This window comes from Balaenoptera acutorostrata, chromosome 12, assembly GCF_949987535.1.
Source record: "Balaenoptera acutorostrata chromosome 12, mBalAcu1.1, whole genome shotgun sequence".
Classification (NCBI taxonomy): domain Eukaryota; kingdom Metazoa; phylum Chordata; class Mammalia; order Artiodactyla; family Balaenopteridae; genus Balaenoptera; species Balaenoptera acutorostrata.
This window is the reverse complement of record NC_080075.1, coordinates 12,582,462-12,598,692: the sequence shown is the minus strand read 5'-3', so window position 1 is coordinate 12,598,692 and position 16,231 is coordinate 12,582,462. Positions and strand designations below refer to the sequence as shown.

The 16,231-nt window shown below is 43.6% G+C and overlaps 1 protein-coding gene and 1 long non-coding RNA gene across 2 annotated transcripts in view; one reads left to right on the top strand and one right to left on the bottom strand.

Moving 5' to 3' along the window:
- LOC130709366 (uncharacterized) overlaps nt 1-2,996 on the top strand; it is a 23,549-nt gene extending 20,553 nt beyond the window's left edge. Inside the window, exon 2 of the long non-coding RNA XR_009009893.1 lies at nt 2,388-2,996. This is a non-coding gene — a long non-coding RNA (uncharacterized LOC130709366). The remainder of the gene's footprint in view (nt 1-2,387) is intronic.
- POLR1B (RNA polymerase I subunit B) overlaps nt 1-16,231 on the bottom strand; it is a 24,733-nt gene extending 8,502 nt beyond the window's left edge. The window contains exons 1-10 of the mRNA XM_007197390.2: nt 15,977-16,231; nt 13,836-14,003; nt 13,095-13,241; nt 11,429-11,561; nt 8,749-8,885; nt 7,624-7,847; nt 6,876-7,047; nt 3,711-3,882; nt 2,675-2,956; nt 1,427-1,560 (exon numbers count right to left, since the gene is read on the bottom strand). Of these exons, the coding sequence (XP_007197452.2) occupies nt 1,427-1,560; nt 2,675-2,956; nt 3,711-3,882; nt 6,876-7,047; nt 7,624-7,847; nt 8,749-8,885; nt 11,429-11,561; nt 13,095-13,241; nt 13,836-14,003; nt 15,977-16,153 (1,746 nt within the window). The 5' untranslated portion in view covers nt 16,154-16,231. The remainder of the gene's footprint in view (nt 1-1,426; nt 1,561-2,674; nt 2,957-3,710; nt 3,883-6,875; nt 7,048-7,623; nt 7,848-8,748; nt 8,886-11,428; nt 11,562-13,094; nt 13,242-13,835; nt 14,004-15,976) is intronic.

Here is a 16,231-nt window from a genome sequence, read left to right as displayed (position 1 = left end):
ATAAATTTTGTTCTATATATTTACAAAACAACCCAGGGACCAGTCCAGAGTAATTCCCACTAGCCAAATCTGATACAATTTGAGCATCAAAATAAGTGATAGTAAGAGAACACTCATGAAATAAAATAAGCATCTATAAATCCATGCTAATAAATGAACACATAAATAAATGGAAACAGGAAAACTCTACCTTACATGATAGGAACTAATAAACATAGAACAAATGATGGCATTAGAAAACAACCATTTGGCAACCATTACAGTAATAACTAACTCAGCAAAGAATCATCAATGGAATGGTAATAAATTTGCAAAGAATTCATCAACTAGTGGGTGAAAATTTGATGAGGAAAAGGGCTTTCACAGAGCTTCCAAATCTCTCTCTACATATTACTTATTATTACAGAAAAAAATTGTAATAGTACAGTGGACTTAATCTAAAGAAGAGAATCTTAAAGTGATCAAAGTTAATGTCACCAGCCAAAATACCAGCCAACATCAAGTGCCTCCTGAAAAGATATCCTGAATCTCATCATAAAAAAGCTACATAAAACAAGAGTGTCTACAAAACTGGCCTGTACTCTTCAAAAAAAAAAAAAAGTCAGACATTAAAGGCTGAGGAACTGTTCCAGATTAAAGGAGAAGAAACGGCCAACTACATGTAACACATGATTCTGGACTTGGTCCCAGACAAGGAAGAAAAAAACTAGCTATAAAGGACATTATTCAAGACATAATGGAATAATCTGAATATCAGCTGTGGATTCCACCAACCTGACCTTCCCTAATTTTGGTAAGTGCACTGTGGTTAATGAAGAGAACATCCTTGTTCTTAGAATATATACACGAAAATCTTCATGGAAAAGGGGACATATCTGTACACTGCTCTCAAACGTTCAGAACTAAGATGTACACAGTATTTAGAAAAAGCATACAAATGATAAAGCACATGGGGCAAAAACAACTAAACAGGACAGAGTGTATACTACAAATTCGTCCTACTGCCAAACTAATGGCCATTATCTAAGCAACAAAGACTCTTATTAGGAAGAAATTTTAAAGATTAGTTTATTCAAAGAATGTCATTCTACTTGACTTTTAAAAAATGTATTTCAAGGGACTTCCCTGGTGGTCCAGTGGTTAAGACTCTGTGCTCCCAATGAAGGGAGCACGGGTTCGATCCCTGGTTGGGGAACTAAGATCCCACATGACGCATGGAGCAAATACCTGTCACTGACCATAACTGATGAGGTCAGTACAAGGCAAGACGCTGCCACCAGAGGGAATGTATGGGCACTTTTGTAATTAGCTTCTGACCTCCAGACCCCTTGACACTCGAGAATGCCCTGGGGCTCCCTCAACAACTAGAAAATGACTGAAAACCTAAGACGGAAGGACAGAACAATTCACAGAGACTCAAGATCACCTTAAAATGTCGGAGAGAATCGGCAATGCCAGGAACAAGCTCCTTATCCACCCAGCCAACCATGACACCGTCCAGCAGGACAGGGTAGCACTCGCTGTACGGCCTCTGTGGAGCTCCATCAACTGGAGTGACACCTGGTGAAGTAAGGAAACGGAATGATCACATCGGGATGCTTTTCCCAACACTTAACTTTCCCTCCAGATTCAACAAGTGCTTCATCATTTTAGCTATCTAGTCATCTTGTCTCTAAAGCGGAATGTTTTTGTATTGCCTGAGTAAATATCTAAATCATTTCAGCAAGGACCCCGCAAATCTACTGTCTTTAATTGCCAGTGAGGAGAGTAGCAGGGGGACAGGGGTTTAAGGGAGGCTTTTCCCTGTACACCTTTTGTATTTTGATTTCTGAGCCATGTAAACATATTAACTTTTTCCCAAAAATCTAATTACATTTGATCCTCATTGTTCACATATCACAAATTCGCCTACTTGCTAAGATTTATTTGTAACCCCGATATCAATACTAGTGGCGCTTTTTTGATCATTTGAGGACACGCAGTGAAAATTCTGAATCGCCGGATACACGTGTTCCCAGCTGAGGTCAAATCAGGTGACGCGCTGTTTCAGCTCATACTGTAAACAAGGTCCTTCCCGCACTCTGTTCAGTGCCATGTTTTTTGCATCTTTTGCTTTTGTTGGTGATTCTGCTGTTTATAATGGCCTTCAAGCACAGTGTGAAAGTGCTGGTTCCTAAGCACGAGGCCGTGCTGAGCCTTATGGAAACACGTGTTAGATAAGCTTATCGTTACAGTGCTGTTGGCTGAGAGCTCAATATTAATGAATCAACAATATACATTAAATAAGGCGTCTTTAAACAGAAACACACATAAAGCAAGACTATGTACCAGCTGATGAAAACGCTGTGACAAGAGGCTCACAGGAACCTAATCTTTTGTTTCCCCAGGAACAACGGCTCAGTATCTGCTAATTCAGTGCCAGTGGTGACTTTACAGAAGTACTGCAAATACCAAGAATCGACTCTAATAAAATAAAGAACACTCTTCCATGAGCCATCAACACCTTCTGAAGACAGCAAGTGCTTTACAAAATGTCACAGGTTATCCACAGTGTTTCCACCCATCACCCTTACAAGAATTCTCTGCTCAACCCCCAAAGAAGCACAACTTAATAGCTTTGCACCTGTTAAAACCCACACAAGCAAACAAGACAAGACTGCTGTACACCACCTACCCAAGTTGCAGAGCAAAGCTGGAATAGATGCTGTATACACAAACTGTGTGACAACCTCACATATGGCGGTTAAGTGGTTCATCAGACCACAGGGCTCCCCGTCGGGGGTGTGCACGGGGCAGAGGAAACCCCAGGACTCCGGCAGCAGCCTGCGTACTGTGGTGGTCCGCATCTTGGCAAAATCTGCCCCTCGGTGCACACAGCGGAAATGGGAGAGATAGCGTATGAAGTTCAGCTTGTCAGCCACAACACAAAGTCCGGAGTCTTGCAGGAAGCCAAGACCTTAATAAAACAAATGTCACTGAAAATGGGCTAAACTTAAGGGGAAAAAAAAAGCCTATTTTTTACTGGAGGCTCTGATAAGATAAAACCTCAGAGTACACTAGAGATCACAGAGTGGGTTATCACAAAGTTTTCTCAGCTCTGGTGAGGGGAAGGGTTTAAAAACATAGTAAAAATCCCCAGATTTCACAAATTGTATTAGCCTCGACTGTTTCTCCATCTCCTCTACACTATCTCCTTTGTGGGAAAACATTAAATGAGTAATAAAATAGCAAGTAATTAAATGGGATTCATCCAAGAGGGCTGGATAACACACAAGTATTTGTTAGCCCTTAAGGAATCTGCACCAGTATCATCTGTTTAAAAAAAAAAAAAAAAAAAGATCTCTGGGCCCTCAATAACCACTTTTTAAAGTTTTCCAGTCATTCTAATACAACTGGTTTAGGGAGGGGCATGTCTAACAACCCTCCCAGACAACCCATCTAGTTAACCTTTCCTCAGAGATCTAAGCTTTCTTTAGTTTTCTAGAAAGAGGCACAAGAAATGCATTTGATCATTAAAATTAGCTTTCAACTATACAGACAGCCTGTCTACAGCCCAATATACACCCGTCAAAATTTACAACGTGAAATCTGTCTTTAACGAGAGTAAGAAGTTCACTTTTGAAAAGAATCTCTCTCAGCAATATATAAATCTACATTAAGCAAATAATTTGAAAATCATAACTAAATGAAGCCTCTCTATTTAATTTCACCTGTTTTAGAACGTAGATTCCCAGTAGCAAGAAGATATTCAAATGGTTTTGTAAGGTCTGTTCCCAGATTAAAAATCTTCAGCAAATTTTCAGTGTTTAAGGACACGTTGGTCTTCTGAGCCTTCTTGTCTATAGCTATTTTAATAGATACTAACCAAGCTTCCAATTTTTCCTGAAATAAGAAAAAAATTTTAATTTTTAGGTATTTTAATTACCACAAGTTGGATATTTACTCCTACATAACCTGCACATCCATAACAGAAGCCCACTAATTCATACATTTGACACGGAAAACTTCTAAACTATAAACCTGAAAAAACAGCTTTTCAAAGTACTATTACAGCTCAGACATTTCTTAAGGCAGAAGATAGACTTCTGCAGTGCTGAGTGTCGCCTCGGCACTGTGGGCCTCTGGCTGGACAGTTCTTCGTGACAAGGGGCTGTTCTGTGAGCTGTGGGACGGTACAGCAGCACCCCTGGCCCTTACCCACAAAAATGCCTCCAGACACTGTCAGAGGTCCCTTGGGGTGGAACAAAATCGCACCCAGTCGAGATTATCCACACTAATGGAAAAGAACCAAAGCTGGTTTGCTTGGGCCTTAGAAAAGTTTTTAATTCAAATGCTCTTACCAAACAATCAAAAGACCTTCAACCCCAGAAACAGGCAACAACAACAAAGCCCTGAGACAAAGCAGCAGCCCGCTGTCCCAAGAACAAAACAACTAAGAAGAGCCTGAAGTCCCCAAATGACACCCAACACACAGGACCCCTGACAAGCCAGTAGGAAAGACCGACACGTTCTTCTCATATAAAAGTTGAAACACAATGGAAAAGGAAGAGAAAACAAAAGAGAAAAGAGGAAAGAAGTCAGAGATGAGAAACAGAGATGTGGGTAAAATGCTCTGGAACTGGAGACGGGGAGGCGGAAAGAGTGAGCTCAACTTTCCGCCTGGGTCAGAGGCCTGCCCGTGGTCTCTTCGAGGTCAGCTAGCATTTACTGGGCACGTACAACAAGCTGGTGCTCTGCATGTTTACTTCAGCCTCACAACAAACTTTTTCTCAGGAAGCACTGCATTACAGGACCTCTGAAAACCCATGGGCCAAATGCATTTCAGTATTAAGAATTTTTTAGGGTTCAGAAAGGTGACAGGCACACAGACCTTTTATTACCTAACACCCATGATGGAGACTGAGACACTGGCTCATAATCAAACACACTTCTACCCTGAAACACAAACTGTCATACTAAGTATAGCAAATGAAAGTCATAAACAGCCTCCTGTCGGTTCCGATCAGGTTTTGCTGCCAACTCTCATGTTTTTTTTTGGTTCTCATACTTTCTGGATCTGGAATTGCAGGTGAGCGACTGTGGACCTGTCTGTGCAGTCTGCACACTCAGTACAAGCAGAAGCAAGCGAGAGCCCTCCAGCAAGCCTTCCCATGAGGCTCACCAGCCTCTCCGGTAAGAGGGCTAATCCGAAGAGATGGGCGGACAAGCCTGTGGAGAGCGAGCCAGCGCTGAGAAGGAAGAACAGCAGCTCCCCATCTGCTCTCACAGTTCAGAGGGGAATCGCTTCAGCGTCCCTCAGTCCCCAACCCTGTTAAGCAGCCTCGGACCCAATCACAGGGACCTCAGTCTCTGTGGCAACACTCACTGAGATGGTTATGCAAGCCTGTCATTCATATCAGGTCACTCTCGTGTACCTTCTGAAGATTGCTTTCATGTCCCCAATTCAGAGGTTTAAAAGCTTGAGTATAACGGAGGCAAAGGTAAGGAAATCAGATACTTTTAAGCAATGAATTCTCTGAAAAAGTCCCAAGTTTCCTTTCCTCTGTTGCTGAAACAGGTCACACCTTGGTAATGTCGTGCAACTGAAGATACTTCTAACATGGCCGGCTCCCAACGAACCCACATGCTTCAGTTTAAGGAGGAAGGAAATGTAAATCAGTCTTTAAAGGTGACTGAAACTTCTGCCTGATTTCAATTTTTATCAGGGAAATTCTAGGCTACCAAAATTTTTCAATCTAATTTTACAGACAGAGCAGACAGAAACAAAAGTTATTACCTTCAAGTAAGAATTTAATTATTGACTAGATTAGAAACTTGGGAGATTTTTACTTCAGTCCTCTCCATCTTCCCTGCCATTGTTCTGTTATCTCTTAGATTAAATCTTTTTTAGGGATGATATTCAAAATATAAAATGCCACCAAATCAACTTGCTTATAAAATGATTTTTGTGTCAGGCCAACATTCTCTCCCAACACACACAGAGTTCTCACTATTTACAGTAATCATGTCCTGTCCTGTCTCTGTGAACACTGCACTGGCGAGCACAGAAACACTGCTCCTAGGGGAAATGCAGGGTTAGACTTCAGGGAGTCTCTGGTCATTGACAACATTTTCGTCAACTGATCAATACATGACCTCGTTTTTTGTGTTTGTTGAGAGACACCTTAGTTTATACTGTTGACTCATTGCCACTGAGCTCAGAGCAAACAGCACCGTAACTCATGCCTGAACAAAGCCCGTCTAATACAAGTGTTTCCTCCATAAGGAACGTCACAGCCTTCTTGCACTTAGGAACACTAGACGGTACTTCAGCACTGAGCCTAGGGGTCACTTTAAACAGCAAAATCACCAACAGAAAGCACAGAACTGAAAAACATGGTAGCAGAGACCCTTGTTTACAGCTCATCAGACCTCGGCCGGGACCGTGAACATCAGGAAGCCCCACTTCTCTAGCACTCTGTGCGTGTCTGCAAATGAGCATGAGAGTGCTGATACCGCTGGTGTTCCAAAGAAATTTTAGCGAGTAGGTGAATTCACAAGTACAGGCTCTGTGAATAATGGGGACGGACTGTATGTGTGTATATAGGCCACTTACACTTTATCATTAATGTTATGACCAAGATTTGATATTGTCTTTAGTTAGCTTCTATAAAAACATTAAAGAAATTTCTGAACCTGGCCAAGCTAAGATCTGTAAGTCCCTTACTGCTAAACAATCAAACAAACAAAAAATAGGAAAAAAAAAAAAAAAAAAAAGGACTACATAAAATGCCCAAACTAGAAATTTTAAACATGCAGGAAACAATACTGCTGGAAATGGCCACATCATCCCACAAGAGGTACGACTGCTCCGGGATGAAGCAGCCTGCATTTACCTTCAGAAACATGAGGAAGAGCTGCCCGGGGGTCAGGACCTCTTGATTCACTAAACTGTCAGGATTCTCCTCCATGCATTCTCCTTTGGCTAAAGCAAAGAGCTTCCGGGTCATGAGACAAAGCACATAAAACTTTTCAGTGTTGGATTTCAAGTGGATGCAGATGCACTGGCTGCCAAAAGAGAAAGAAAAAGCTTGAAGCGACTCAGCTGCTGCTACTACTCGATGTCCTACTGAATTCAGCTTCTCTGCTGCACTGGCCATTCAAATGCTCAGCACGTGGCTCGCGGATACAGATCGGACAGCGCTGGTATAGAGCAGGGCTCCCTTAATAATTACACAGTGGTTACAGAAGACAAAGTCCTAGCCTTGGGGAAATAAAGGGACATGATGCCTGCAACTTTCAGTGATGCAGAAAGAAAAACGTTGATGATATGCAGAGGAAGCAACAAAGCAAAGTGGTAAAAATGTTAACTACTAGTGAACGAGAGTGTCCAGTGTACTATTTTTGCAGCAATTCTGGAAGTCTGAAGTTATTTCAAAAGTTTTAAAGTACAACAGAAGGTATGAAGCTACCAGAAAAAAGAAAGGCGAGGATGGCTGCAGAAACAAAGCTAGGCCCTATTTTGCTAAGCCAGAACCCCACCCCCAGGGCCACTGTGATTCCCAGATGGCTCACCAGCCCCAGGTGCATCAACACAAGGAAGCATGGACACCCTCCACACCCAATAAATAAAAGCACACATACCTGAAGAGAAACTCTGCAGCGTGTTCATTTGGGTACCAGTCAGGAAGACTGAGTTTTACTCTGAAGCGTTCACCCAGGTAGCTAAGGACCTGTTTTTGTGTGGAACATCCCTCTTCCATTACAATCCTTAACATCTGAGAAACAGAGTTCCTAAAGAAAGAGTCATCTTCCTTTCCTTTGATGAGCTCCTGAAAAATCTGATAATCGGAAAAGCTGACAAGTGCCTAAAAAAGAAAAAAAGCTTCTTTTTTAAAATTGCTAATAACTAAACCATCTTAATCATTTAGTAACCATTCTTTTTTTTTTTTTTTTTTTAATACTCAAGAAAAATTAGCACTCCACTATCGCTGAATCTAAGTGAGCTCTTCAAAATCAGGGCAATGCTTGTATGATAGACACCAAGATGGTCCAATGATCCTCACCTCCTGGTATCCACAACCTTGGTCTCCTCCACACTGAGCCAGGGCTGGCCTGTGTGACCGATGGAATACGGTGGAGAAGTTGAAGCATGACTCTCAAGGCTGGGTCGTAAAGGGCACTCCAGCTCCTGCCTTGTTCTCTTGGCTAACTCTCTGGGGAAGACAGCTGCCTCAAAGCAGCCTGTGGAAAGGCCCACGTGGAGAGGAACTGAGACCTCCTGCCAACAGCCCACAGTGACTTGCCAGCCATGAGGGAACCGCCTCGGAAGGGGATCCTCCAGCCCCGGGCAAGGCTTCTAAACCACAGCAGCCCCCGCTGACGTCTCACAGCACCCTCCGGAGACCCCGGCCAGAACCGCCCAAATCTGGAGCCACTTCCAAACTCCTGACCACAGAAACGGTGAGGGAAATGTTTAGCGATGTTTTAGCCACTGCCTTCTGAGTTAACTTTTTTTGTTGTTGGCTGCGCCATGTGGCTTGCAGGATCTTAGTTCCCCAACCAATGATCGAACCCCGGCCCTCGGCAATGAAAGCGAGGAGTCCTAACCACTGGACCACCGGGAAATTCCCTGAGGTAACTAATTATGGAGCAGTAGTAGATGCCAGCACAGCATGAACTCTATGAGGACAACCCATCCATCCCGCACAGGACACCACTTCCAGTGACTCACTCCCCAACAAAAGAAGTATACGCAGTAAGTCACACCTTAAGTGCAAATCCCAAAGGAAAAAAAAACAGTTCTTTCCGGTAAATAAAGTTCAACATAACCGTGCCATTTTCCAAGTAGTGAAGGTTCATATTGACAGCGGAATGTTCTTCTCTCACACAGTGCACTGAAACTCCTATTTAAACAAACAGAGCAAATAGTCAGAAACTCAGCAAAACTACCAGTAAGTATAGTATGCGTGGCTACAATTAGAGACTGATTTTTAGCTCAGTTATAAGAATAAACTGTTTAACTATAGGGCTCATGAATGCAAAATGCTATCTTGTGAAGCCAGGCACTGTCACGGAGAGTGATCAAACGGAGGCCGGGTCACTGTGAGCCAGAGACCGAGGGGAGTGCCACATACCCTGAACCAGAACACTTCCGAGGCCTGTACCTACACCTGGCCAAGTCAGCCGTCCTTCAGCACCATAAGCAGTAACATAAATACATGTGTTCATTCAGTTTGAAAAAAAATTGAACACAGTAGAAAGGTTTTTTTTCCACTATGAAATTATAACGCAGAAATGCTTAACAGAGAAACAAAAAATTATACATATATGGGAGAAAAATATCAAAGACTGTTTGGATGCATCTACTTTTTAGTATCAGGTGGGCCAAAACGTGCCTTCGGTTTTAAGTAAAAATAAAAGATATGTTTTTCATTTTCACCAAGAACTTTATTGAACAATGTATTCACCCTTTTGCTCCACCACCTTCTGCCATTTTTCAGGCAACTTCATAATTCCATCTTCCCAAAACTTATCTTTTTGAGCAAAGAACTGTTCCAGGTGCCTTTTATAGTCTTCCAGGGAATTGAAATTTTTTTCCATTAAGAGAATTTTGGGGCTTCCCTGGTGGCACAGTGGTTAAGAATCCACCTGCCAATGCAGGGGACACAGGTTTGAGCCCTGGTCCAGGAAGATCCCACATGCCGCGGAGCAACTAAGCCCCTGCGCCACAACTACCAAGCCTACGCTCTGGAGCCCACAAGCCACAACTACTGAGCCCATGTGCTACAACTACTGAAGGCCACGTGCCTAGAGACGGTGCTCCACAACAAGAGAAGCCACCGCAATGAGAAGCCTGTGCGCTGCAACGAAGAGTAGCCCCCGCTTGCCACAACTAGAGAAAGCCCGCGCACAGCAACAAAGACCCAACGCAGCCAAAAATAAATAAATAAAATAAAATAAATTTATAAAAAAAAAAAAAAAGAGAGAATTTTGTAAAGACCAAAATAAACGGAAATCCAAAGGAGCAATGTCTGGTGAATATGGAGGGCGAATCAGAACTTCCCAGCCAAGCTGTAACAGTATTGCGTGGTCATCAAAGAAACATGCAGTCTTGCATTATCCTGATGGAAGACTATGTGTTTTCTGTTGACTAATTCCAGACGCTTTTTGTCGAGTGCCACTTTCAGTTGGTCTAACTGGGAGCAGTACTTGTTGGAATCAATCGTTTGGTTTTCTGGAAGGAGCTCATAATAGAGGACTCCCTTCCAATCCCACCATATACACAACATCACCTTTTTTGGATGAAGACCGGCCTTTGGTGTGGTTGGTGGTGGTTGATTTCGCTTGCCCCACGATCTCTTCTGTTCCACATTATTGTACAGTATCCACTTTTCATCGCCCGTCACAATTTGTTTTAAAAATGGAACGTTTTCATTACATTTCAGTAGAGAATCGCATGCAGAAATAAGGTCAAGAAAGTTTTTTTTGCTTAACTTACGTGGAACCCAAACATCAAACCGATTCACATAACCAAGCTTATGCAAATGATTTTCAATGCTTGATTTGAATATTTTGAGTATGTCAGCTATCTCCCGTGTGGTATAACGTTGATTTTTAAAAATTTATTTTTTAATTTTTGGCTGCCTTGGGTCTTCGTTGCTGTGCGCAGGCTTTCTCTAGTTGCAGCGAGCAGGAGCTACTCTTCATTGTGGTGCAAGTGCTTCTTATTACGGTGGCTTCTCTTGTTGCAGAGCACGGACTAGGTGCGCGGGCTTCAGTAGTTGTGGCACGTGGGCTCGGTAGTTGTGGCTCGCAGCGTCCAGAGCACAGGCTCAGTAGTTGTGGCGCACAGGCTTAGTTGCTCCATGGCATGTGGGATCTTCCTGGACCAGGGCTCGAACCCGTGTCCCCTGCATTGGCAGGTGGATTCTTAACCACTGCACCACCAGGGAAGTCCTATAACGTTGATTTTTCTCAATTAATGTCTCGATTTGATCGCTATCGACTTCAACTGGTCTACCCGACCGTGGAGCATCGTCCAGAGAAATCTCCAGCACGAAACTTTGCAAACCACTTCTGACACGTTCGATCAGTCATGGCACCTTTTCCACACACTGCACAAAATTTTTTTTGCATTTCAGTTGCGTTTTTACCTTTCTTGAAATAATAAAACATAACATGCTGAAAACTGTTGCTTTTTTTCTTTCATCTTCAATATTAAAATGGCTACACAAAAATTCACTAATTTTGAAAAGTCTTTTCTTAAATGCACGCTGATATGACAGCTGTCACATACAATCTAACAAAATTGTTTTGAATGAAGTTAAAGACAACTAAGTGCTATTAGAGCCATCTTACGGAAAAAAACGAACGAACCTTTTGGCCAACCCGATAAAATAACTTAAACTTTTCTAAAAGGACATTCCAAAAAATCACTACAACTTACCATACTGAGTATAGCCAGGCCCTCTGCTTTTCCATTTTGGTCTTACCATTGCGATGGGGAAATTTCTGCGAGGCATAATCAACATTCGGATGACTTTTTCGATGCCATTGATTATAAAATAGCCTCCCATTTCCTGCCAAAGAGATGAATTAAAATTTGTTAAACAAAGATATATAACTACCCGTAAACATGAAACTGACCAACTGCAATCACCACCCTCATTCCTAAACAGATGTGCAGAAGAGGTGCACTCGGGCAAGAGGAACTGTGGATCCCTTGGAAACTGCAGACTTAATTTTAAGTCTTCTTAAGCACATTAAAAAGACTGTAGAGGGCTTCCCTGGTGGCGCAGTGGTTGAGAATCTGCCTGCTAATGCAGGAAACACGGGTTCGAGCCCTGGTCTGGGAAGATCCCACATGCCGCGGAGCAACTAGGCCCGTGAGCCACAACTACTGAGCCTGCGCGTCTGGAGCCTGTGCTCCGCAACAAGAGAGGCCACAATAGTGAGAGGCCCGCGCACCGCGATGAAGAGTGGCCCCCACTTGCCACAACTGGAGAAAGCCATAGCACAAAAACGAAGACCCAACATAGCAATCAATCAGTCAATAAAGAAATCTTAAAAAAAAAAAAAAAAAAAAAGACTGTAGAGACTTGGGAGAAAACTATGGAAGAAAATCATAGCACTTTCTTCTACCAGACAGGCTGAACCTAACCTGCCTTTCTGTCCCTAAAATGACTGCAGTCTTCAAATGATGTTAAAAAACAAAAACAAGTTACTCCAAAGAGAAGTCTAAAGATGAAAACAGTAATCGTTCAGCTTCCAGACAAGTATGGTTTCTTGAATAAGTTAAAAAACTTCTGACTGTATGAAAGCTCTGGAAACCAGAAATTTGGATTAGCCAAATAGGAAAATATTTTTAATATTTAATTTTTAATAAGTTAATAGAACATTTCTGTAATAAATAAGGAGCTACTATGAAGCAGGCATATCACACTGAGTGCTCTATGTCAGCATAACATTTAATCGCATAATAATGAGAGAGCGCTATATGCCCATTTTCAGAAGAGGAAACTGAGGCTCGGGGAGATTAAATTTCCCAAAGGTGCAGGACTGGTAAGCGGAACAGCTGGGTGTCAAACCCAGATCAGCCACCAAAACCCTCTTCCCAACACACGACACAGCCCCCCTGTTGTAAGCAGAGTCTGCATGTCTTGATTACTTCAACTTAATACTGCAAAGCCACCTAACAGGGATTGAATGGAAGGTATATGAAGCATTTAATACGTCCACAGAATCTGACTGTGGGTAAAGCAGACATTTTAGACAGAGATGTGGGTTAAGACAGCTTTAAAAAAAAACCAAATACATATCTAAATATGTATCAATAGGTAGGAAAAACCTACCAATTCTTTCCCCATAATAATAATATTCTCTAACTGGAGTGTTTGTTTTTCATACATTGTCTCATCTGAGACTCATTATGAGGCCTATGCAGTGTGCAGACAAAACATCAATGCCCCACGTTACCTATCCGGAGACTGAAGCAGAGAAGGAAATCCGGACACCCCTCCCCCACTCCCGACAAGCTTCCGGTCCTCTCACTCCCAGCTCAGGCGCTTGCTACTGTCACCTGGCCTTTCACTGTATGGGACCCCGGCAGGTACCTCTGCTTCCTCGTGGTGCTGGATGAGGGCTTTTGGAGGAAGGTTGTATAAGTTGCAAAGCTTGGATTTCACCATGATGGGAACATAGCCAAGAAACTGTTTAATGATTCCTTTTGAGATTCCATTCACTGCCCAGCTGATATCGGCCTAAATGAAAATGAGAAAAAAAAATTATTTAGTAAAAAAGGAAATATCCTGGGCTTCCCTGGTGGCACAGTGGATAAGAATCTGCCTGCCAATGCAGGGGACATGAGTTCGATCCCTGGTCCGGGAAGATCCCACATGCCATGAAGCAATTAAGCCCGTGTGCCACAACTACTGAGCCTGCGCTCTAGAGCCCATGATCCACAACTACTGAAGTCTGTGCTCTGCAACAAGAGAAGGCACTGCAATGAGAAGCCCGCACACCGCAACAAAGAGTAGCCCCTGCTCACCACAACTAGAGAAAGCCCACGTGCAGCAACGAAGACCCAACACAGCCAAAAAATAAAAAAATAAATAAAAATTAAATTAAATAAAAATTTTTAAAAAAAGGAAATATCCAGATCTACAAGAATGAGTATTTGAAAAGATTAAGGCAGAAGACCATAAACTAAATGATTTTATGCTTTAGATTTAAAAGATGGGATCTCTTGGATGACAGCACTAAGAAAGTAGAATTCTGGTATAAACTATATTAGGCACCAGGCTTATTCTCAAAAATGTACAGTGTGCAAGTCATACACTGTCTTTTGTACTCACTGTCAGCTTTCCCCGGTAGGTGCTCCTTCGGCCCCGGCATTCTGCTGGATAAACATTGAGCTCTTTACAGATGCTCCCTTTTGGAACTGTGGGTGGACTGATGACAGCATCCACAATAGTAAGAGAGATCCGCTCATCTTTGAAAGCAAATTCAAAGGGAGGGATGGCCTGAAATACAATTCACACTGTTAACTGCTTGCATTTCCAAGGTACTTTTTCTCTAAGACTCTTTCAAATCCCATGTGTTCTATAAGCATTGATGGCTATAATGCTAATGTGACATATCTGAAAAACAGCTAAAGCTACATCCAGTCTACTCATATCCTCACTAAGTACCTAAAACTGTAATGCATTAACAAGATTTTTTTTGACTATCTACTACATGTCCGATTCTGTAGTAGGTTCCAGGGATACAGCTGTGTACAGAACAAAGCTGTTCTCTGAACCAAGTGCTTGACTTCTCTATTCTTATATATAATACACACACACACACATCTATTCTTTTTCAGATTCTTTTCCATTATAGTTTATCATAAGATATTGAGTATAGTTAGTTCCCTGTGCTATACAGTAGGTCCTTGTTGTTTACCTATTTTATATATAGTAGTGTGTATATGTTAATCTCAAACTCCTAATTTCTCCCCCACCCCTCCCATTCTTACCTTGTACCCTCTGCATGCATAGCAAGACCAATGGGACTCCTGCTCACAGAGCAAGGATATGGACACACCCTCCTGATTCAGCAACAGACACTAATAAATGCCATTCTTTAGGCTGATCTTTGTACATTTCATTCCACGGTGGCCTCATACTGAAGCCAGAGCCACGCAAGGGGTTGGTGGTGGTCATGGTGGCTCTTCCCCTTCCACAGCAGTTGCTTCTTTGTACCACTCCCTGGGGGGAGCGCTGCTGAACTGAGGAAGGGGCATCACTGAGCTCTCCTACGTATTAACTCTGAACAACCTCCTGGCCTTAGTGCTAAAATAGCAAGAATGCCAAAAATGGGGCTAAGAAGCGATTATACTCCAATAAAGACGTTGATCATCTCAACACTGGGCTCTTTTTCATTGTTTTCATAAACCCCAGGGCCAATTAACTTTTAAGTAGATATAATTACATCTACTTAAAAGTATAATTTTTCTCATAGACATGATACAATGAGTCCAGGCATGATAGAAATTATTATTTCCCATCAGACAAAAATATCTTGTCTTCTGCAAACAGGTCAAGGAATAATTAAACTTCAAAGAAGCTTCAATGGCTCCATATTATTCGCGGAATAGAGTTCAAGCATCAGAGACTGGCACAGCTCTCCACATTCTCTCCACCCCTCCCCCAATGCAAGCCCTACCCAACAAAAGCGCAGGGTAGAGTCCCCTTGAGCTCTGCTCCTTCACTTCCCCTGGAGGGAACGCACTTTCCTCTTCAATTCGTGTAATCCTGCCCTTTCTCACACAGCTGGACTAGCTAGACCTCCTCTGTGCTCCCGGAGTACCACGCGGCCGCCCCTTGTCAGAGCAGTGCTTAAGTGTACCGGCGCCGACTGCCTTCACAGCTCCGCCTCCTCCACCCAAAACATGATGCCAAGCAAGAACTGTCTCTTACAGGCGTGCCTCTCCCTCACCCTTAGAGCCCAGTGCCTGGAGACATGGCGATGCTTACTAAATAAGACCCTCCCCCACCATCTTCACCTGAACTCTGGTACCATCACCCTCTAGACCAATCACCTTAATGTGGACCAAATGTTACGTAATGATGGTACCAATCACTTCCTGTGGACCAAATGGTTCCTACTGAACCTCGTTTTTATGCCTCACTGATACTTTCCTCAACACAGACCCGCGCTGAGCCTAGCACGGTCAAGGAGTTACAACTATTTGAAATTATACGGCGACCTCCCAGCCCTCTCTCTGGGACCCCTGCCCGCGGCCTGTGTCCCATTCCCCCCGCCTCCTGGATCTCCCCCTCCCAGGCCCCGCGCCTCAATCACCTCTCCCCCGGCCCTCCTCCAACGCCTCACACGCCCCCCACCCCTACCCTCGCCGGGCCCCTCTCCTCCGCCCGCCTGGAGCAGGGGCTAGGGGCGCAGGCGAACCCAGAGCTGAGGGGAGCCTGGGTTCGCCTGAGGACGCCGCGCTCACCTGCACCGCGTGGCTGAGCCCCTCGCGCACAGCGTAGTTGAAGGACTCGACATGCGCCCGCGTCAGCTCCTGCAACGCTGGCTTTTGCTGCTCCCGCGGGATCCCGTAAGAGGGGTCGGTCAAGTGTTTTAGGCTGGGCCCGCTGGGTAGGTGCCGCCACCGGCCGCCGGGATCCATGAGTCCGCCTGCACACCGGATGCCAGCAACGGCTCCACACGCGCCGGAAAGCACGGCCGGCGCCGGGCGCCTACGGCT